General features: G+C 36.8%; 3 protein-coding genes across 3 annotated transcripts; 1 reads left to right on the forward strand and 2 right to left on the reverse strand.

Moving 5' to 3' along the window:
* The first annotated feature begins 70 nt into the window (after positions 1-70).
* On the forward strand, positions 71-14,853 carry Naa40 (N-alpha-acetyltransferase 40). Its single transcript, XM_028322556.1, has 5 exons — positions 71-319; positions 545-801; positions 908-1,066; positions 10,142-10,300; positions 13,145-14,853. The coding sequence occupies exons 1-5, from the start codon at positions 314-316 to the stop codon at positions 13,290-13,292; spliced, it is 729 nt and encodes a 242-aa protein (XP_028178357.1). The 5' UTR covers positions 71-313; the 3' UTR covers positions 13,293-14,853.
* UGT47A1 (UDP-glycosyltransferase UGT47A1) lies at positions 1,261-8,141 on the reverse strand. Its single transcript, XM_028322553.1, has 6 exons — positions 7,931-8,141; positions 5,083-5,550; positions 4,809-4,979; positions 3,359-3,590; positions 1,856-2,075; positions 1,261-1,728 (listed from the first exon to the last, which is right to left on the reverse strand). Exons 1-6 carry the CDS (start codon positions 8,102-8,104, stop codon positions 1,377-1,379), a joined length of 1,617 nt encoding a protein of 538 aa, XP_028178354.1. The 5' UTR covers positions 8,105-8,141; the 3' UTR covers positions 1,261-1,376.
* Positions 14,854-15,884: 1,031 nt separating the features above from the next.
* LOC114365856 (homeobox protein MSX-1) lies at positions 15,885-22,286 on the reverse strand. Its single transcript, XM_028322550.1, has 3 exons — positions 22,014-22,286; positions 21,280-21,446; positions 15,885-16,753 (listed from the first exon to the last, which is right to left on the reverse strand). Exons 1-3 carry the CDS (start codon positions 22,165-22,167, stop codon positions 16,394-16,396), a joined length of 681 nt encoding a protein of 226 aa, XP_028178351.1. The 5' UTR covers positions 22,168-22,286; the 3' UTR covers positions 15,885-16,393.
* Between the last annotated feature and the right edge of the window lie 2 nt (positions 22,287-22,288).

Consider the following 22,288-nt stretch of genomic DNA (forward strand, 5'->3'; position numbering starts at 1 on the left):
TTGGCCAAACGCATCCAATAATGTACCTACTTTGTTCTCTTTTGCACATAAAAAATTCAACATTCACACATCTTAATTCTATTGGTCGGTAGTAATGAAATGTCAATTCTGACCAATAGGATTTTTGTTTTGATATTTTTGACAAGATAATAGTAAAAGAAGAAAACAAAAATTCCCGCCGTCGCCTTTCGTTTGATTCCTTCTAGGTTTTTTTGTTAAAATTGTGCTTTATTCAAATAATACTATATTGTTTTTAATATTAGATATATCATTGCATCAATCTAAGATCAAGAAACGTTTCCTACTACGAAAAATGGGTGTAAGTACAAATATTTAATATCTTGTAATACTAACGTTATATTTCTTCTATTTTAGGTAAAATTAAATACGTTCAACGAACATTAAATACGTTTATTGTTTAGAATATTATTAAGACCATGCCTGTTAATTATTTCTTGATTCACATCTAAAATACTGCTAAATTACTTGTACCGTTATTTAAGGTTATGTGTTTGTTTACAAACTGATTTTATAATTTTTAAAGAAAAAAACTGCTGCAACTACTAACAAAAATAAAGAAAAACGGCAAGCTAGGAAGCTTGAGCAGCGTCGAATTGCTGATGGGATGTCCTATGTAACGTCCGCCAACAAACTGACGGACTTGGCTTCCCTTTGCAAGGACCTTATGATCTACCGGAACAATGATCTGGAGGTGGACATGTACATCCAAAGAGTTGGTGAACTTGATAAAAACGTACATCAATGGGCCATAGACCTTACTGAGAGGAATATGAAAAGATTGTAAGTAGAATTTTATGAACAATTTTCTCCTAACAAAAATTTGGATTTATCTCATACACTTATTAAACTTTCTTATTTTCCTAATGCAAAATATTTTCATTTGCAGGTACGAGACTTGTGCCTGGGGTTGGAATAAAGAGCGTAAAGTGGAGGAGATGACCGATGACAATGCTTGGTACCTCATCGCTAAAGCCAAAAGCGGATCATTGCTTGCTTTCTCTCACTTCAGATTTGATCTGGATTTTGGGGAACCTGTACTGTATTGGTAAGTTTTATTATTATAATAAAATTCACAACATTTTGTTAAATGCTTTCATCATGTATATTACTGTATATGCCAGTTTTTAGCTGGTTATCATGTCTTAATTAGTTCAATGTGCTGTTGATCTTTCATGAACCAATAAATAAATCTTTGGTATTTGGGGAAAATTATACAAAATGTAACTTAAAAATACAATGGGATGTTTGAGTGATGTATTTTATAAATATTTAACTAGCTTAACTTATTATTTACACCTACATAATACATTGATTCACATTTTACAATTAGATAGATCTAATCATACACACACTTGTCAGTTAGCTTTCGCTTTATATCTCCAAAGTAAACACAGAAATACACTGAAGTTTCTAAATAGCCTTTTTTCAAAAACACGTTTCTCTTTGGGCCACCATTTTATGCACCTTGTGCATAGATACCTGAAGAGTATGTGAAGTATGTATATAGTTGTAATAGCTATAGCTATGCTAAGTACTACCACGTCTAATAACAAATATTGCACAATGCTTAAATCTAATGCTGGCGATCTTAGATGAGGAGCACCCTTGTGTCTGAGCACATACTCGATCCAGTAAATGCCAGTGTCCAGAGGAGGCATTGGTCGGTCGAGGAACACGTTTCTCAGCTTCAGCATATTATCTTTGTACCTGAAAAAATATTGGAATTGTTACTTTACATTTGGTCTTGGTCTCTAGGGCAGGTTTTTTTGTATGAAACCCAGTATCAAGACAGTGCTGCATATTGTGTTAGTGGAATACCTATTTAAATAGTTACCTGGCGTCAGTAAGTAACTCGTGTAGAGCTTGCTTCCATGTGTGTTTGTTGGTGTTCTTGAGGGTGATCGTCTTGGACACGCCGCGGTCGGCCATGGCTCGCGCGTTGAGCGCCTGGTCTGCATACAGAGGCACCGTCAGCATCGGCACCCCGCACGCTACCGCCTCCTGCGTTCCTAGCAGACCGCCGTGCGATATGAACACCTTCACGTTTGGATGGCCTGGAAAAATAGCAATGTTTTATCTTTTAATTTATGAAAAGATTCTATTTGCGCCTTCGCCCTTAACGATATCCTTATCTCACGTCTCGTCGCAAAGGCTCAGCCGCAAAATATGGTGCCTTCGCCCTACGATATCCTTATCACGCGCCCCATACAAAGGATCAGCTCAAATATGAACGCGTGAATTCGGTCTGTCATAGAAAATTGTTATTGAACAATATCCCTCTTCCAAAAAACTACCCTTTGTTTTTCCCTGAGAGTTAAAGGACATCATCCATTTTGGTCCAAAATCAAAAGTACCGGCCAAAAAATAAAAGTGCTGTATTCTGATAGAATACGTCCGCCTTAGCATTTATTACTATGGCACCAAAGCTGTAGCACCACTGTGCATCGTAGTATTTGAGCTCTAAAAATATATGAAACGACTGACTTTGATCTCAAATACTACGATGCACAGTGGTGCTACAGATTTGGTGTCATAGTAACAAATACTAAGGCGGACGTATTCTGTCAGAACACAGCACTTTTTTTTTATTGGCCGAGACTTTTGATTTTGAACAAAAAATGTATGAATAATCGATGACTTTTAGATCTCAAATACTCGACGCACAGTGGAGCTACGGCTTTGGTGCCATAGTAACAAATGCTAAGGCAGACGTATTCTGTCAGAATACAGCACTTTTTTTTGTTGGCCGGCACTTTTGATTTTGGACCAAAAATATATGAAACGTGGATGATGTCCTTTAGCGGTTCAAATCTTTACTCCATTTATGCAGCTTCTGTTTTTTATCCATACTTCGCGGGCGGAAGTTTTTAGCATCGCACCTAATGAAAAGTGATAATCATGCATAATATGGCGGAAGCGAGCTTTACTCGGAATCCTCAACTACAGAAGACTGGCAATATCTTCTCAGAAAATTATCTTTTATTTTCAGTCTTAAAACCTTTAGCTAGTATTTTTAAACTAATTTTAATATCCTTGGAAAAAATAAATAAATAAATATCCTTGGACATTTTACACTACGCCGCTAGCCCCAAACTAAGCAAAGCTTGTACTATGGGTACTAGACAACGGATATAAACATACTTAAATACTTTTTTTTTTTTGTAAATACATACATATTATACATAGAAAACACCCATTATTCTTATCATTCTAGACGCACATACAATGTGTAATTAATAAGTTGCGATTACCAAGCGATAAGTAAAACCACTTCCCGATGACGCGTGTTGGATATTGGAAATTGTTTCAGTCAGTTAATTCACGAATATTTACTTACATAAAGTGGCATACTGTGGTATCCAGTCCATCGTGTAGATGTTGTCGGGAACCGTGAGGTTCGTGGACAGGCGCATCCGATTCATCTTCACCAGCACCGTCTGGCTCAGCTCCGATATCACGGCAAAGATCTGCGCCAGCTTCTCACTCGGTATCGTTTCGATCTTCGACATCGAACCGAAACTCCAATAAATTATCCCATCGGTAGACGCGTCCAAAAGCGTTTTCAACTCCTGAAAAATCTGTTAGTTAGAATAATGTCGAACAAATGAACATTTATTCAGAAAATGCATCATCATTTTTAATTAACGATAACGTCTTTGTTTTTCTTTGAGCCGTTGTCAACGTAATGAATGCGAAAACAATATAAAATAATGAACATCAATCATCCGAGCGTCAGCATTTTTAATGAAGTGGGTCGCTGATTGTTTACGTGAACTTTACCAGAGGACCTAATGAGAATACTATGTATAGGTAATTTAGTGTAATAAAGTAATTAATTTGACATTATCAGCCTAAAAGGTCTTAGGTCCTAGAGCGATCGATTGTCGGATTCCCTTTGCAGTCAATATAGGTTAATAGCATCGTTCACAATCCACGCGCCACACACAAGTCGTAGTTCACAGGCTAGTTCGTGCAGGCATAAAGAAACTGGAGCGTAATGACAATACGTCTTATCTAACAAGTGTTCTCCAGATTGCAAGCTACATATTAACAATTTGCTATATCAAATTGCTTTATTGGGTTTGTTTATGAAGACGAGAAGTTTCGCACTATTACAGTCATAGTAACTGTTATCTATAAGGCGAATTTCATTGATATGTATTCCAAGTAGCGTTAATTACCTTATTGACTTCATTAACGGTATAGGTATAAATTGCAATCAGCCATATTGGCATACAAGCAATTTAAAATATTATATTATTATAACATTGCTATCTAAAGATAAACAGGAAAATGCCCTCAATGAAAGACTTGCAGAAATATGTGCGGCTAAGCAATTACGTATAATTACAGTTGAAGTGTTAAGTGTAGTAATAGTAAGGAATAGTACATCTCGATGACCTAGTGACTCGCATCTGATATACACCACGAGTACTCAGAAATTGTTATATTGTACTGAAAGTTACTGCATACCTAATACTCATTTATATCGATGATGTGATCGTTTCCCCCTAATCGTTTAAAGGTAACACAAGAAATTGCGTTTTATTTTAAACGGCCGCTAGTATGTAATAATTTGACCAAGTATTTTGTCTTTTTTATTTTATTATTGGCAAAACATTATTCTTGCAATATACCTATTTATTGACTTTGCCGTTTGACCGGTTATCAGCTAGGAATTCAATTCCAATTAAGTCACTTTTAATCGTGTTTCTATCTGATGTAATATTTATTGAAGTTTCCTTTTCGTTCCTACATAATTATCACTTTAATTCAATTTGACTTACCCCTGAAAGCTTTTGTGATTCATCTAAATGTAAGCCTCCGACCTCCACCAGGGCTGGCACCAAAGGCCTCACTTCGTTAATGGTGAAGTGACTATTTGACAAGACCAAGCTGTAGTTTTGAGCCAACTTGTCCAATTTTGTTCCATAACCAAAGAGACGGTCCGCGATAGCCTGGAAAATTACATCAACCAAAATGTCTCTAAATTGCTTTTTGATCATATCTATTGCACTATAAAAAGATTGACTAATAGGCCCATGCAAAGGCAGGACTTACTTGTGAGGGTATCTGTGACTTGTATCTGTACAAAATTTTGGCCCAAAGCACGGATATTGTGTTAGAAAGTCTTTCTATTAGATTCATGTGCTGTCCAAATCCTGTCATGTAAGCGGGCACGTATGCGGTCGCTTCAGGGTTCCCCAGCTGTTCGTTAAACCATGGAAGGGGTACGCTCGAAAGTAGACCCACGACCGGAGCTTTAAATCGTTCCCCTAATGGTAGGAAACATTCCGTTCCAAATACTTCTACAATAACTAGATCGTATGTGACAGTAGAGTTGAGAAGAGCCTTCACTGCCGGCATTCTGGAAACCATGTCACAAGCGTGCACGCATTCCGCCATTATCTGTTCCAAATTATGGACGAAGTCCGGCTTCAAGGAGTAGTGTTGTTCTGTAAGGTTATTATAAATGTCTGGAATCGTCCCTGCTAGACTTATTTCCTCGACATTTGGGGGTCGAATTTTCTGTAACAAAACATTCATGTATTTAATTAAATGTACGATATACTCGAAGTTCTTGATGATCTCATATCTCTTCGATGGTATCATAATATTATATTTCCATCTACATATAATTGCCAAGTTTCATGATAATACAACATAGTTGGTTACAAGTCGACCTAATATAAAAGCGTGTTAAAATGTGGCACTAAATGAGAAATCGCGGAGGGAGCCGCGCGTGCGCGATAACACGCAGACGAGGTGAGAGGCCGCGCACAAGCTGTCTGCACCACTGACAAGTATTGCACGCGTAGATGATGCCATACCGTTCATCTTTTGGATTACCCTGTACGAATGAGGTTTATCTAACAGCAAGGTGTCAAAACATACTTATTGACTATCATCTCTTGTATGCAAAAGCATGTCCTTTCTTTGGACTTTGATAGAATTTGATAATAATATTATCTGCAAAGTAAACTAGTTTACAGATCATAAGTAGGTAGACTTTTCTGAGTCATTCGATCTTAAATTTTTACGGGATTTTTTTTTAGGAAAATCTGCATTTTCTTGCAAAATATCATATTACCTATTCTTTATTTTGTCTCGAGCTCTCATGGCAGCTATCTTTGTATTGAAATGAAAGAAAAAACATAGATAACATGTTTGTATGCTATTCCATCTAGGTACGTCTCATCGTCTTTAATAAATATTAATTTCAAAGAAAAAACATACACATAATCAGCTCATCAACCGCTTAAGTACCTATTTATTTTGATCTTTCACTCACGTCACCTCTTCATCTTAAAGACTAATCAATTAATGAAAAGAAAGTATGAATGTATTTATTGATAAGTACTAGAAAATTGATAAGAAAGTAATAAAATTGAAGGTGAGTGAAAGCCATTATAATTCTAAGATAGTGTTTATAGTTCTACTTGGAATTTGATTTACCTAATGTCTATTTTGATCTTTTTTTTACTTTTGACCTGACTTTTTAATTTTTTTGCTTACATGGCTATCTCACAATAGTTGAAACAATAAGTAAAGGCAATTAAACTTTCAACATTCTTTAGTTATCATATCAACGACCTCAGATTCACCTACACGCCTTAAGTTTTATTCGCATCACTCGCTCTATTCATGTTCTTATTGTAAACAATAATTTCGTAGTATTTCTAATTTATTTTTATCGCCACTATCTTATTTTATTATAACATCTTTGCCTTTAAAACGTCCTTAATCAGTTCAAGTCAATGAACTGTCGAACTTAGGAACCACGCTGTATTAGACCGGTTTGTTTTGTTTTTAAAATAAAATTCGTAATAAATTAAACCACATAATGTAAGTTATTTTAGTTTTTGGTTTGCTCTATGTGCCAATTTTAAGTTATATCTGTTGAATTATCAAGTATTTTTACAGATCCAAGCTAATCATGGACCTGAACCCTATCTGAAGTGATGGGGTTCTTATTTATTTTTAAATTTAAATTAATAATAAATTCCCACTTAAAGTTACTTTAGTTTTGTTCTGCTTTATGAGCGCCTAGTTTTAATTTTATCTGTTCAAATTTTACATTTCTACATATCTATAGTACCTATATATCCGTACTATTTTACTACTGTACAAGTACATATTTAAATTAAATGTGAAAGTTTGTGTGGATGGATGTTTGATACGCTTTTACGCAAAAGCTGCTAAACGGATACAGATTAAACTGAATTTCACGTGGGCGACACCGCGGGCAAAAGCTCGTACCTACCTACAGAAAATAAGTATGTCTTGAATCTTGTAAATTAATAATATTAAGTTTTATATTGTAACTGAATTTTGGTTATAAATATGTTATAATAAAATATGTAATCTGGCAATTCAAAGATTAGCCCTTAAAATTTTATTTTTATTAGAAATTGGAGTTCACATTTTTCAAATTTGCCTCAATTTGTGTAACTATTATCTTTATTAAGTTCTACTTAGAGAAAAAATAAATCATAATTAAATCTTATCTCTACATCTCATAAACTTCATACGATTAAAGTTGCGTAAAAATTTAACATTCTTCCTCGGTTTTAATGATAAAAAAACTTATTTTATTAACCACTGAACATAGAAATCGATTAAAATTTATTTATATTAACGACTAATTTCACCTTTGAGAATATTCTAACAAAATTATTGCCGAAATCTGTCGCATCAAAGAAGATTTCGTTTCACATCATACCGCTGCTTATATCAATCATAGTTATTATCAATTATGCAATACATACCATCAGAAAATGGAATAATGACAGTGAGGTGCTTGAGAATATCTAACAAAATTATTGGTGAAATGTACCTTATCAAACAAGAATTTCTTTAAAAACCGTACACTGAATAAATGTCTAGTTATTTTGAATGCAATACATACCATCGGGAAGTGTGATATGACAGTAAGGTGGTGGTTTTTCTTGGCCAGCGCCTCGACCAACCGGCCGTACATGGCGTAGTGGCTTCTAGTGTTGGTGGGCAGCACGACGAGCAGGCGGGCCGCCTGCGCCGCCGCAGCCACCGCGCACAGCGTCAGCCATAACCGCACCTGCATCCTTCTACAGCTCGGCTCAGTTTGCGCGCCGGACCCGCCGACCACCGGCCACCCTACGAGCGCCGATAAGCCAGCTGACGTCACCGCCGCCCGCCGACTGCCCGCCCAGGACGATAAACTTTCCTCAGTCATTTGTTGAACCTATCCAAGTTCAGTGTTTGCAATTTCTATTGCGGTTACCGGCTGTATCAAGGTGTGTTCTGTGCTTGCGGCTTGTCGAAGTCGAACATTGTTTTACTTTCTTCGTGAAATTGGTAACTTTCTTTCATCGATATGGCAATAAGTGGTAAAGGTATTTGCCTTTCTCTACTTAAAAATACTCACTGTCGCTTTTAAAAAGTCTCGAAACATGTGTTTTTATTCCAATCGTATTCTCAAATTCCAAACTCACGAAAATTTACCTGATGCATAGTCTGTAGTCTTACTTTCTATTAATCCAAAGTCAAGATACCTACATGATGGTGGTTAACGTATGAACGTATTTAGAACCTCTAAAATCTATTAACAACCAAAATTGATTTGAAAAGTTTTCTTCATCGCTGCATGCCCATCTATCTTATACCTTGGGGACTCTACATACTATTATGCACTTTCTTACATGCACCTGTTGCAATAGTGCGCGTCCTGCGAGTGGATAGAGTATAAAAGCAGTGAAGTTCAAGAAGACTGGAGACTCCCTCTCCGTAAGTCTAGAGCAAGTAGTGATGATGAGATAAAAAAGGTTATCAAACGGACATCAAAGTGATCTTATAAGGATTCTGTTTTTATTTCTCAGTTGGCACAGAACCCTAAAAAGAAGTGATATCATTACCGAGAATACCGAGTGAACAATCGGATTCGGATCTTTCACTGCTTAGAGTGAGTGATGATTCCCGATTTATGTGACCACTGAAACGAGGGAGAACTATATTTTCCAACCGGAAACGCGATTTATTTGTAGTTTTAGAGTTCTGTTTATTTTTTGGGAATGTCTGAGTTTATTGCGACTCAAACTTTAATATTCTTCATAATGATTACGAAACATTAAAGACTTTACAATTTACTTTTAAGAGATAGGTTAATAGTGAATACTCGTGTAACGCCAATCGATCCCATCTTTCGCGCATCCAATTAATTTTTATTGATTTGTTATCGGGTGTTGTCATTATAGTAACGAATGACACGACACAGTCACATTGTTCCGACCCAGGCAAGGGTCGAGGAACATTACCGTAATTATTTCTGAAAGCGTATCCACTCACTCTGGTTCCGCGTAATACCTATCTCCTAAGTTTCGTAAACAAAACGCGATGAATAACAGAAAAAATCGCGGAAAGTTTTGCGATTTTTTTATCGATGAGTCTCCACACTGACTCACGGATGTGAACATCCACCGCGATCGTGTGAATCCTAAGCAACAGCCGATTGACTGATTGTTTGATACTAATGGACGCGCGAGACTTTAGTTGAATCGTTTTTAGGATTCCGTAGTCCTAACAAGGAACCCTTATTTAAATTGAAAAAGCAATCAAGCCTTTCAGTAAAAGATTATTGTTCTGTGGTAAAAGTGCCATTATTCCAACCCCTGAAGAAAGTATCCTATCAACTTTCGACTCAGAAAATAATTATCTAAATTAAAACAGGAACCAAAATTCGTTTCAAAAAAGTTGCCCCATTACAACAACAACTATTCCAAAATGTTCAAATCCAAACTAAAGACGAGTACAGTTACACGGGGATGAACACATCCATACACGTTCACGAACTATTTAGATCGATAGACTGATGATAATCTACCCAGTGCTTTAACAAATTTATGCGGATGCTAATTTTCTGGTGGCTGAATGGACTAGATTTACCAGTGTATCCCCCGTCTGGTATGAATCAGACTACTGATTAACTATTCACTAGAAACTTGGAATAGAATTCCCAGTTTTCCTCTCAGGTGGACAGGGTCAGAGGACTTAGAGGGGATTACGGGGAATGAATCGGTAGGCGTCATAAACGTTGAAATAGGGGTCAAAATCATTGTGTTCAACGAGAATATGTTTGTTCCAGCTATGAGGTGCAGGTGGAGGCCGAAGGCAGGCGTCGCGGGCTCGGCCAGCGCGTGCTGAGCGTGCTAGAGAAGCTCGCGCGCGCCACGCGCATGCGCTACGTGCGGCTCACTGCGCTCACGCACAACCCTGGCGCTGCGGCCTTCTTCAGGGCTTGCGGGTAACTTGAACTCCTTTTTGTGCTTGAACTTTGTTTTATTTAATTCCAGCGCTTCCATGCTACCTTTACGATGTCGTCGGTCCACCTTGTAGGTGGACGTCCCACGCTGCGTTTTTCGGTACGCGGCCTCCATTCCAGAACCTTGCTGCCCCATCGGCCGTCAGTTCTGCGTACTATATGCCCTGCCCATTGCAATATGCAGGCCGCTACCAATCGATTAACGTGGAAAGCATTAGAGGAGGCCTATGTTCAGCAGTCGACGTCCTATGGCTGAAATGATGATGATGATACTTAGATTATTTTATTTCAACCTAAAGTTCTTCTAGGTATCCGTCTCTTATCAAGACACCATTCTTCGCCCGCGTGCTCTGTTATAGAATGAAAATCGCGACTATCTTCACAAATAGTTCTACGACTATTCCGGACCGTATTTTCACGGATTCGGATCGGACTGAAACCGCTCTAAACCTCCTCATCTCATACGAGTTGAAAATAAATACTCATGTATGAAATAAGTGCTCACCACGCTAATCTTTGCACTGGCGTGATCGAATCTGGCGAACGCTGGGGTCAATCGCAAGTTGGCAACTGGCGTTTTTATCTGATAAGCAGTCAGACAAAAGTCTGCGATCATTAGGTGTTTCAGTTCTTACCTACCTGTGTCTCGAACATCCTGTAGAATCTAATTAGTAATGTTATGAAGGATGTTTTGACGAGAGCGTTTTAATTAATCTCTAAGTTATCTAGGTTTAAAACGTATGAGATAAGCCGATTTACCGCTATGCGTTCATTAACTTCTACACTCGCATAGTACTCTTATTCTGTTTTGCTAGTCTGACTAATTACATGTTTAATAAACGAAACATGTTTTACATGAAGTAATTTATTATAAACAATAAATCGTACTAATCTACGCAGATAATACAAACCATTGAACTCCATTCACATATTCCTAGTGAAACAAACTGTGGGTAGGACGTAGAATCAGTTAAATACAAGGATTTGCAACAAGATAACCTGCAAGCAAAAAAGCTGATACCATGCCCTCAATTATCAAGTGCAAACTTTAATGACATGACTTTGAGAGATGTTTGCCGATTGATATAATTGTTATTTTGTCATCAATATATTCACTAGTTTTATTATCAACTATTTTACTATCGCAGTACCGGCTATTTTTCTTTGTTTTCGAGTTGAACGCGCGAACTCTTAAGTTCAGATTGTGCCGCGCTCGCGTTGGTAACCGTTTTGAGACACCTCTATCGGAGCGGATGATGTCATGCGTTGTGTCTCGTCGGAAAGTCCCGGTTGGCACGCTATTTCTAAGCAAATCTTAGAAAGTATAGTACAAATAAATTATCACAAAATATATAATTATTAAAATTACCTATGGCACAAAAGATAATTTGCTAACACTCACAACCACGAGTAACTACTAGTGTTAAGTAGGGGAGACCTAGGAGAGTTGTGACAGAGGTGAGTTGTGACAAGGGCGATTTCTCCTTACTTAATATAGTTAGGAAGCTGGTAAAAACGCTTGTTTGTCGCTTTTAAGACGCTCTTCTTGACTAAGTAACTGCGGGCGGCGCATGAGACACGGTTACGTAAATATGACGTCTGTGTACAAAAAAATGCAAAAAGTAAGTTTTTCTTCAAAAAAATATTTCAATTTATATCATGTTTTAGTATAATGTGCACTGTTGTGTTATTTTTCTCAAGATGCATGGTTATTCAGGTCTCAAAATGTAGCACTGATATTTCGTGTGCGCATCGTGTTTAGAAAATAAAAATTATTATTCGAACTAAGTCGTCATTTTAAACACCTAGGAGAGTTGTGTCAGCGTGTCACAACTCTCCTAGCTTATTAAATTTTTCCGATGGGCCATTTTCACGATGTTTTTTGTGTGTTAGTAGGTTCATAATTTGTATAATTGCATGCTGTTACTTTTTTGATTCAGAATGCCTCATAACTATACATGAAAGCCATATATTGGAATTGCTTGCTAAAGTCGAAATCTAGGACATAGCTTATGAAGTGATTAGGTTAAAGGGTTAAAGTTTAAGATATGCTGCGACCTCTTACAATCTAAACTTGTCAAGATTATAATATTAAGAAGAAAGAGGCTTATCAAGTAAACCCAGAAGGCGAAGCTCCGTCTATGGATTATACCACCGCTACTATTTTATTTTTATAGAAGAGAAAGAAAATAGTATACTATAGGTATTAAGTGACTATAATATTAGCTAAAAATATAATAAAAAAAATCCAGGGTCGTGGGAGAAAAATGAAAACTGGAGAAATGTGGCTCAATCTGTGTAACGACATCCTATAACTATTTGTTTTAACTGGTAGGTACTAAAGGATGATTAAAGTACTTTTTTGCTAAAAAATTATATTTGATTGAGTATTATGGTATTTTTTATATCTAATAGATGAAATACAATGCTGTCACAACTCACCTCGGTACCTGTCACAACTTACCTCGGTGCTAGGAGAGTTGTGACAGAGGGAGTGGTCTAAGATTTTGGTGGTTTTCTTAGAAACCCTAATACTTTAGTAAACTTTGATGATTGTTTTGAAAACAGAAGGAACGGCGCTACATTAATTTGTAAGATTTATAGTTGTAGAATGTTTTTTGAGCGAGATATGGCCCCTAAAGTAAAAATTGTCACAACTCTCCTAGGTCTCCCCTACCTAAATGCAGAAATATTACGTAAGGCTGCCGCATTGTTTTTATTTGTCAAGGTCAGGTGTATTGCTCAATATTTTCTTTTTTGTTTGATTCAATAAGGAAAAATTGGTAATTTATGCCCAATTTGTACCAAGTTTTCTCTCATTTCCAGGTACAGCTTGGACGAGACGAGTCCAGCGAAGGAAGAAGCAGCTCACTATGAGATCCTCAGCAAGGCAACGCACAGCGAGCCGGCGGCTGATCAGTGTACACTCAGCGATGGCATGCAAGCGGTCAACGTCGCCACCGCCGACTCATAGCAATATAGTCAGAACTACTTTGTAATAGTTTAATGTTGAGTAATAATCCCAGCAGTTATACTACGAGATCCTCAGCAAGGCTACACACAGCGAGCCGGCTGTTGATCAGTCGCTGAGTTATAGCTGGCGGGCGGTCAACGTCGCCACCGACTCATAGCAATAGTCAGAACTACTTTAGGAAATAGTTTAATGTTGAGAATAGAATATTTGACGACAATTACAGATAGTGTAATAATAATGTAGTCTAGCACTAATTTAGAAAATAGTATAATGTTAAAAATAAGCCATTAGACAACAGAAATACTTATAGATGGCCTAAACTGAACTGTCCCACCAAACAAACTCATTGATAGGGGGGTGCTACCATCGTTCAACTATATAGTTTTGGAAACTATCAAATCAATTTGGCAAAAATCGGAACCAGCGATTGGGTATTGATGGTGGTGGCGCCCCGCTGTCAATATCACGGATAGGACAGTTCAGTATATTGGATCTATATGTGACAAACGCCGCTAAAGCTGAGCTTAGCAACTTTTTTCAAATCCAAAAATGTGAAATACTCTTTGTTATTGTCATCTAAGTTGGCGTCACATGCTGGTATACTACAGAGGGCCTAGTGTGAGTTTACATCAAACGCGCGCGAGTTTACATGACATTAAATGTACGACGATTGCACAGCGCCCCTAGCGGGAAACGTTCAAAAACTTCAGTGAGCGCGTTTGATGTAAACTCACACTCAGCCCACTGGTATGTTTATAATGCTATAGAAAATAGCGTAAATTAAGCCGTAAATTCTTTATTGCTTACTTGAATAATTAATTATAATTATATTTAATAAGCACGCTAGTTTTTAGAAATCAGTCAAAATAATAGCCTTTTGCACTATTCTCGTCGCAAAACCAGTTACATAGGCAGTTCCTTTTTCACAACAGAAGAACAATGTTAGTTATCAAAACAATATTATATGTAGTGTTTATGTGTAGACACACGTATTTCAAAGCGATCTATGAAATTCTTAAATGGTTTTTAATGTGTAGTGTAGGATGTATTTGATTTGTCAATCTCATATTTTTTGTCATACTTGACAATAATTGTGCAGTCAAAATCAAAAATAACAGTGAATGTGCTCAAATCTTACAAATCATACAGTAATCCCGTGCGACGCGTCAATAACTGTAAATATATTTTTGATGTTGATTGTGCCTGTAAGTGTAAGTAAATAAGTAGTGTAAAGGCCCTTAATTTAAAACAAAAATACCCAAATATGAATCTTCAAGCGTACTTAAGTTTAAATTTACCTTTGGGCATCGTTTTAGAATACGGCCTAAGTGTTAGACTAAGCTAGGTAGCACAGACCGATATTTTTAAGGCTGAATCTGTAGCACTAATAAATCGTTTATAATTAACTTCGCATATAAAATAATACGTTTTGTACAAGAAAATCAACTGCGCTTAAACAATATTTTTATAGTGTATAAATCATCAAAAGAATGTATTACTGATTTATTTTCCAACAATTTGTACTTTGATTGAAGAAACTAATAAATTAAGATTTATTTAACCTCGTAAGCCCGGATGTGCCTCAGAAGGAACTGAAACTTTGTAGTCAGTAACGCCGAGACATTTTCGGAGGTGAATTGTAAGTATCGCCGGATGTGCCCTCAGAGGAACTAAAACTTTATCGATAATTTTAAGTTCAAAAATTCGCGCCTATTGAATAAAAAGAGTGATAGTCTATGGCTTAAAGTATTCAAAATCAGGTATCCGGACTTATTAATGTAAAAAAAACAAAATGTCACTGTCAAATTATCATTTTTCTTTGACAAGGTGATTTTTCCGAGAGGACGTGATGTACGATGAATTTTTTTTCTTCACGTAAACGTAGTTTAATTTAAAAACTAACCAGTACAATTTAAGTTAAAATACTGCTAAACAAGCAAAAAAAATATTTTTACCAATTCGAAGAAGTTTTGTAAGATTTTTTTTCGTTTGAAAATAATAGTTCTTTGCAAGGAACATTCGGTCTTGAAGGTGAAAGTTTTATTTTTGTATATTTTTTGTATTGAGATGGATTGAATATTGGACTTTTAAAATTATGATATGATTGAGAAAATTTACCATGAGAACGTTCTGATTTTTAGTTTAATAAATATTATAATTAACATGAATATTCACTTTACTTCTTATACATTCTAACCTATCATTATTAGTATGTTATAAAACCGATAGTACTTTTAAAAGTACTAATAATGAAACATTAAATAAAATTAAAATAGTTGTGTCTTTTCAGTTACATTTATTTATATCGTTATTGTATCTTTATGTAGTATTAATTTATTAAGGAGGTTACATTTATGTTTTACTTTAAAGTATAAAATACAATTTATTTACTTTTTCTTTTTAAAGTCTGTAATACCGAATGTTCTTTTAAGAGAAAACATTTTTTTATTATTTTTTACCTAAAATAAGCTCTATGCACTATTATATAGGGTCCCTTAAAATAAGGTAATACAAAATAAGGGTGCAAAAGAAAATCTCTAACATAGAAAATTTTTTACTCGAAGTGCTCGGCGTTTACGACTTCAAATTGTTCGTTCTTCTGAAAGCACATTCGGCGATACTTAGAAGTCGATAAAATTTGCTCTTCGGTCTTACGAGGTTAAAGTTTTGATTTACTTTGTCTCCCTACACTTTCGGTTACGTCTCCTTTAATATTTTGTTCAAACCCTGGCCTTGAAAGCGGTTAACAAACCCAGACAATTATCTTTCATAATCAGTGTCTAATATAATAACATTCAAAAATATTATGACTGTTACATGCCGTGATGAGAATATAGTAAATAATAATTGCAAAGTTCAAACACACACCAGATTTGATAAAAGACTTTAATATAATATTTTCAGGGTACAGCATATCACAGGAACTATTAATTTTTTAACTCAGCTTAATAAATACGTTAAGGACCGGTTTTTCTAATGTCAAGAACTCAAGATGTAGTTTAATACATATTTTTGGTAAAATAAATACCTATGTCAAAACATGTTGTCCACAAGTAAAAGTTTACTGACAACAGAAAAATAAGCCCTAAATTATATGTTATTTAATCTACAATAGTTTCGACGTCCAGAGGAGTATCAGGTCGAGGAGGTTCTAAAGATTCATTTGTTGGGGAACAACAAACGGACGGTGAAGATGTTACAGTGAGGTCTTGGGGAAAGTCGTTGGTATTTTCCGAAAGTGGTCGATACTCTATATGGGAAGGGGATAGAGTAACAGTAGCATTGGGAAAAGTATTTATGTCTGATGTTTTATGGGAGGCCCAAGCGTCTCCTGCTGTAGGTAACGCCCCCTGGTGGTTGAAGAGAGAAGTCGCTGGCAGCGCCATTTCTCTCGGCGGGGTTATGGCGGTCATTTTCTCTCTTCTCTCTCGTGCTCGACGGTTTTGAAACCATATTTTAATCTATAAAGCAAAAGAATCTAATTATTAATTTATTATAATGTTTCATAGATCAGAAAACTATTTGATGAAGTGTTACAAGTGCGTGTGTGCAAGCACTCACGAACTCTACCATACAGTTTTAAGTGTCTACTATTATGGTTCAGAAATGATACAGAACCCGAAAAATTTTATAAATTCTAAGTCGCATCAGTCGCGTGTATATTTTGACCTAAACTTTGATTATTTACATAAATGTTTTGCGTTGATTGATAAGCAGCGATTAGGGTCCCAATGTACAGTCACGGAATGAAAAGGTTCGTCAGTTTTCAAATTGATTCCTTCAACGAATCGCGAGCACATAATAATATTACCTTTTGAAACTATGTTACAGAATAATCTCGAGTTAGAGAAAATAATCTTTAACTGTTCGTCAGTAAAGTTCAAAATTATTCAGATCAAAGTTGTTTGACGATTTATCTTGTCAAAAAGATTATTATGATTTATAAACTAAAACCTTCTTGTTGGTTCAACCTGCCATTATTATTTCTTATAAAATAAAATAAAAACTATTGTCAATTGGTCAATGTCATCATTGCATTGCACTGATGGGATAGAAAAATAAACAAGCAAAACCTTATTCGTTAGCAAACGTCATATTTATTTAAATGTTAGCAGCACTGTTTCTTGCACGGTTATGTTGGCAGGTTTGACTCTTACAAGTGCAAGCGAAAACTGACACTAAGGTGACGAACCTTTTCATTCCGCGACTGTACATTCATGCAAATTATTCGCGTGACCACTAAGAGATTGTAGTCTACCTACTGCATGTCCTTGATGATTGATGCCGCAAAAAGCTAGGAAGGATGCAATTACTTAATGCCTCTAGCATAGTGCAGAAAAAATGTAAAATCATAGTTTTTTAAGTTACCTAAAGTGTGATGTTGCGTAACGCGTTGTTATCTCTAAATTTCCCCAATGTATTATTTAATAAAAATTAAAAATCAAGAATTTTATCACTAGTTAGGTACTACCTAATAGGCCATACTCTTGACACATGTTGCTATCAGCAAACAGTCGCTAACGGTTACTTAATACACACATTTTGCGTATTTAACTTAGTATTGAGCTAAAGTAAGTGGATTCGAAATACATAAATCGATCTGAAAAGGAACGGAGTTTGCTGAAAAGACACCATAAGGGACACCATAAAAATAGAAGGTTTTAAGAATGAATGGAGATTAAGAACTACTCCTGGTGAAATATAGAGTCACACAACCCCTAAATAGGTACACAACATACACCAACATACTCGTAGCTATTTGTTTATGCACAACGAGGAAGCTCTTGACCTGTTTCTCACCTGATGGAAAGTGATGATCAGGTTGAAGTTATTCTACTTACATATTTCAGAGGACACAACAAGAAAAGGAATTTTATTATGTAACATTAGATAATACAGGCCGGAAGACATAGTATGGACAGGCCCCCAACTAGGTGGACCGACGATCATGTGAAGGTTGCGGGAATAACCTGGATGCGCGCAACCCAGGACCTGTCGTTAAGGAAATCCTAAGGCGGAGGCCTTTGTCCAGCAGTGGACGTCAATTGGCTGGAACGAAGTTAATAAGACTCGGAGGCCATCGACCACAGCCACCGGTGTGGCCAGCGATAGCGACTTAACACACTTTTTAATACATTTTGTATAGACGCGCCGCACAGTGGTCTGAAAATGAAGCTCCCATACCATAGAAACTTAATGTCAGAAATTAATAAATAAAAATATGCATTGTGTTTAGTATACCTCCCTTTGTTTTACTAATATAGTATGAAGGGTATGAGTAGCTCCATGTGTGAGAAAAAAAATATTTTATTTTTTTTTGTATGGAAAAAAACACTCAAAGTGGATTTTTTTAAAACTGAATAGAACTGAAGGGCTGGTACTCACATGAGCTATTGCACCATACATGGCGATCAAGATGACATACAATTCTTGTGCCGTTGGGTGCCGCTTTGCACGTAGCAAGCTTTGGAAATTTTGAATTTTCGGTAGGTGATATTTCAAGTCTTTGTTGTGATTTTATGAAGTTATTAACCGCTTTCAATACGAGAATAGTATGTAAATTAATACTCATATAACTAGGAATATACTAGGGATATTTTTAAATAATTTTTATTTTGAAAATATAAAAAAATAAAAAGTTTAATCATTGAATGAAGTAACCAACCGGTTGGTTGGCATTGTTATTAGTTACTAACCTGCTAATGACGTTTTAATGAAAATAATAGAAATCAATACTGATTAAATAAACAACTTAAAAAATCGAACTGCCTAATAGGCCAATTACATTTGAAATCGAAAATAATTCCTACAAAAGATTTTATTGTTTTAATGGCTTCATTTGTTACCCATTAAGACTACCCTAAATGGCAAATGCCAGATTTTGTATGAAAGGTGGCGTCTGTTTTTTTCGCGCGGCCATCGACCAAACTTTGTTTTTTTATTACAAAATAGTGTAATAAACCAAACTTACTATGACATGTATACCTCTAAACTCAGTCTGAACTGAGTTACGAGCGTTAGAAGTTTGATGATTTACATACTAGATTTGCTTTTTGCGCGCAAGTTTTGTAAGAAATTGCAACAAAATAGAGAATAAAAAACGCTGATTTCCGGCATTGTCTTTTTCGACTTCGACGGAGTTGTGCTTAAGTGGTGGGTTTCGGTTTTACGGTTATATCGCGTAAAAGACTTACCCTATCAAAAACTGGTCTTCATGACGGTTGAAGGGCATTTAATCCTGCATTGAATAAGATTAAATTCATATGTTTTGGACAAATCGTTCTCGTGATTATCTTCGAAAAAGTACAAAATGTACGTATAATTAATGAACCTCTCAACGTCCAATGGCTCGTCACTCGCAGGCTCCCAAGCCTTGTAAAGGGCCGACTCAACCAGTTTAACCCTGTCAAGGCTTAAGAGCTGGCATGTACCTATCCTTGTTCGTCCCAGCCATTCCTTAACTGCAGTTACTGCACCTCTTCCTTGCACTCTCCTGAACAACTCTGTGTTACCAGGCATCGATTAGGCAACGGTATCGAATGGCTGGGACGAACAAGGATAGGCGCATCCAGCTCGTAAGCCTTGACAGGGTTACACTGGTTGAGGCGGTCCTTTTCAAAACTTGGAATCCTGCGGGTATCGAGCCATTGGACGTGGAGAGGATCATTAATTATACGTACATTTTGTACTTTTTCGAAGATAAGCACGAGAACGGTTTGTCCAAAACATATGAATTTAGTCTTATTAAATGCCCTTCAACCGTCATGAAGACCAGTTTTTGATAGGGTAAGTCCTTTACGCGATATAACCGTAAAACCGAAAAAACGCCCCTTTCGGGGGCCCTCACCACTTAAGCACAACTCCGTCGAAGTCGAGTCGAAAATTTAGGATAGTTTTAATGGGTAACAAATGAAGCCATTAAAACAATAAAATCTTTTGTAGGAATTATTTCCGATTTCAAATGTAATTCTATTGGCCTATTAGGCAATTCGATTTTTTAAGTTGTTTATTTAATCAGTATTGATTTCTATTATTTTCATTAAAACGTCATTAGCAGGTTAGTAACTAATAACAATGCCAACCAACTGGTTGGTTACTTCATTCAATGATTAAACTTTTTATTTTTTTATATTTTCAAAATAAAAATTATTTAAAAATATCCCTAGTATATTCCTAGTTATATTAGTATTAATTTACATACTATTCTCGTATTGAAAGCGGTTAATAACTTCATAAAATCACAACAAAGACTTGAAATATCACCTACAGAAAATTCAAAATTTCCAAAGCTTGCTACGTGCAAAGCGGCACCCAACGGCACAAGAATTGTATGTCATCTTGATCGCCATGTATGGTGCAATAGCTCATGTGAGTACCAGCCCTTCAGTTCTATTCAGTTTTAAAAAAATCCACTTTGAGTGTTTTTTTCCATAGAAAAAAAAATAAAATATTTTTTTTCTCACACATGGAGCTACTCATACCCTTCATACTATATTAGTAAAACAAAGGGAGGTATACTAAACACAATGCATATTTTTATTTATTAATTTCTGACATTAAGTTTCTATGGTATGGGAGCTTCATTTTCAGACCACTGTGCGCCGCACACGTGTATCCGGTGGCGGGTACTCGCTATAGTAGTGTCCTCCGCGACGCGCCACTAGTGGTCACTACGTGCCACACAAAACGCTGACACTCGCCACTGTCGCACTGCTCCGCCCCCGCTAGAGATGGGTTGGATTAAAATATTTTATATTGGTACTGATTTACCTAATCCAAATACCTATTCCGAATACCTATTGCGATTGTGGTCAAATACCTGCCTTGTTATGCATAAAAAAAAAAATTTAGCAATGAGCGGGTTATTAAATGTGGCGGCTTCCAGACACCGCGTGGCTGTCGCTCGCTTCTGACACTCTTAGAAATGTGGCGGTAGCGCGCGACATCCGTCGATGGCCCATTTGCGCTGACACTAAATCTTGATTACCCTGTCGTCTCTGAGCTGCAAAGCCGCGGCGAGGGCCCTCAGCGCGGGTGGCGCGAGATACGGCGCGCGCGCGTACGCCGCCTCCAACGCCGCCGCCTGCGCAGCCGTGAACGGCACCCGCGCGTGTCTGCCAGACCGCCGCGACCGGCAGGCGCTGCTTGCTGACCCTGACACAACCAACAATCACTTGGGTAAGGAAAATACAATCGCATAATAAGCTAGCTACAACAAACAATTATTTGAGTAAGAACAATAATCCTCAATCACATGAAGTGGTGAATGCTGCTGCTACGACCTCTTCTGGGCAAACAATCAGTTTAATTTCCTAAATCGCTTCAGCCCGACTTTTCTTTAAGAGTCACTTAAAATTTCTCTCCGTGAAGCGATTGTGGAATCATGAGGAAAATTTTTCCATTTGGAATCCGACTAACCTCCCACATAATCTTAAATTTTCATCAGCAATGTTTGAACTAGCAAAATGTTATTTTAACATTTTTCTACATAAAATTGTTTTCAGCAGAACGTGGCTGAAGTTCCACAAGCTAGAAGTCACTGGTTGTTTTTTCGGCTATAGGAAAATAGATAGGTAGGATTTTAATTTACTTTTACACCTATAAAATGCTAAAATCCGACTAATGAAATGGTTTCAACCTAATTAAAAGTTTAAGTACTGCAGCTACTGCGACAAACAAACTCGCAACAAAAAAACTATAGTTTAGGCAAATGTAACTAACGTGGTAACCGAGGTGGTTGATACCGGGTGCAACACAACCAACTAGGAGGCTCTGCGCTGGAACTCCTGCCGCTCCCAGCATCACTGCTCAGTATCCTTTCTATGCTGAAATCCGAACCGCACTTAGCACTGGACTGGACAGGGGAAACGTCCATGTTTACACTGACCTCGACTGGTTACAATTAAAAAGGGATATACCACAAATAATGTGGGCACCAAGAAGGGTGGGTTCATCCCAGGCCACGCCTCTAGGACGGGGATAAAGGCATCCCTTTG

The sequence above is a fragment of the Ostrinia furnacalis genome, unplaced genomic scaffold (genome assembly GCF_004193835.3).
Source record: "Ostrinia furnacalis isolate ACB-3 unplaced genomic scaffold, ASM419383v2 OfSCF7664, whole genome shotgun sequence".
Classification (NCBI taxonomy): domain Eukaryota; kingdom Metazoa; phylum Arthropoda; class Insecta; order Lepidoptera; family Crambidae; genus Ostrinia; species Ostrinia furnacalis.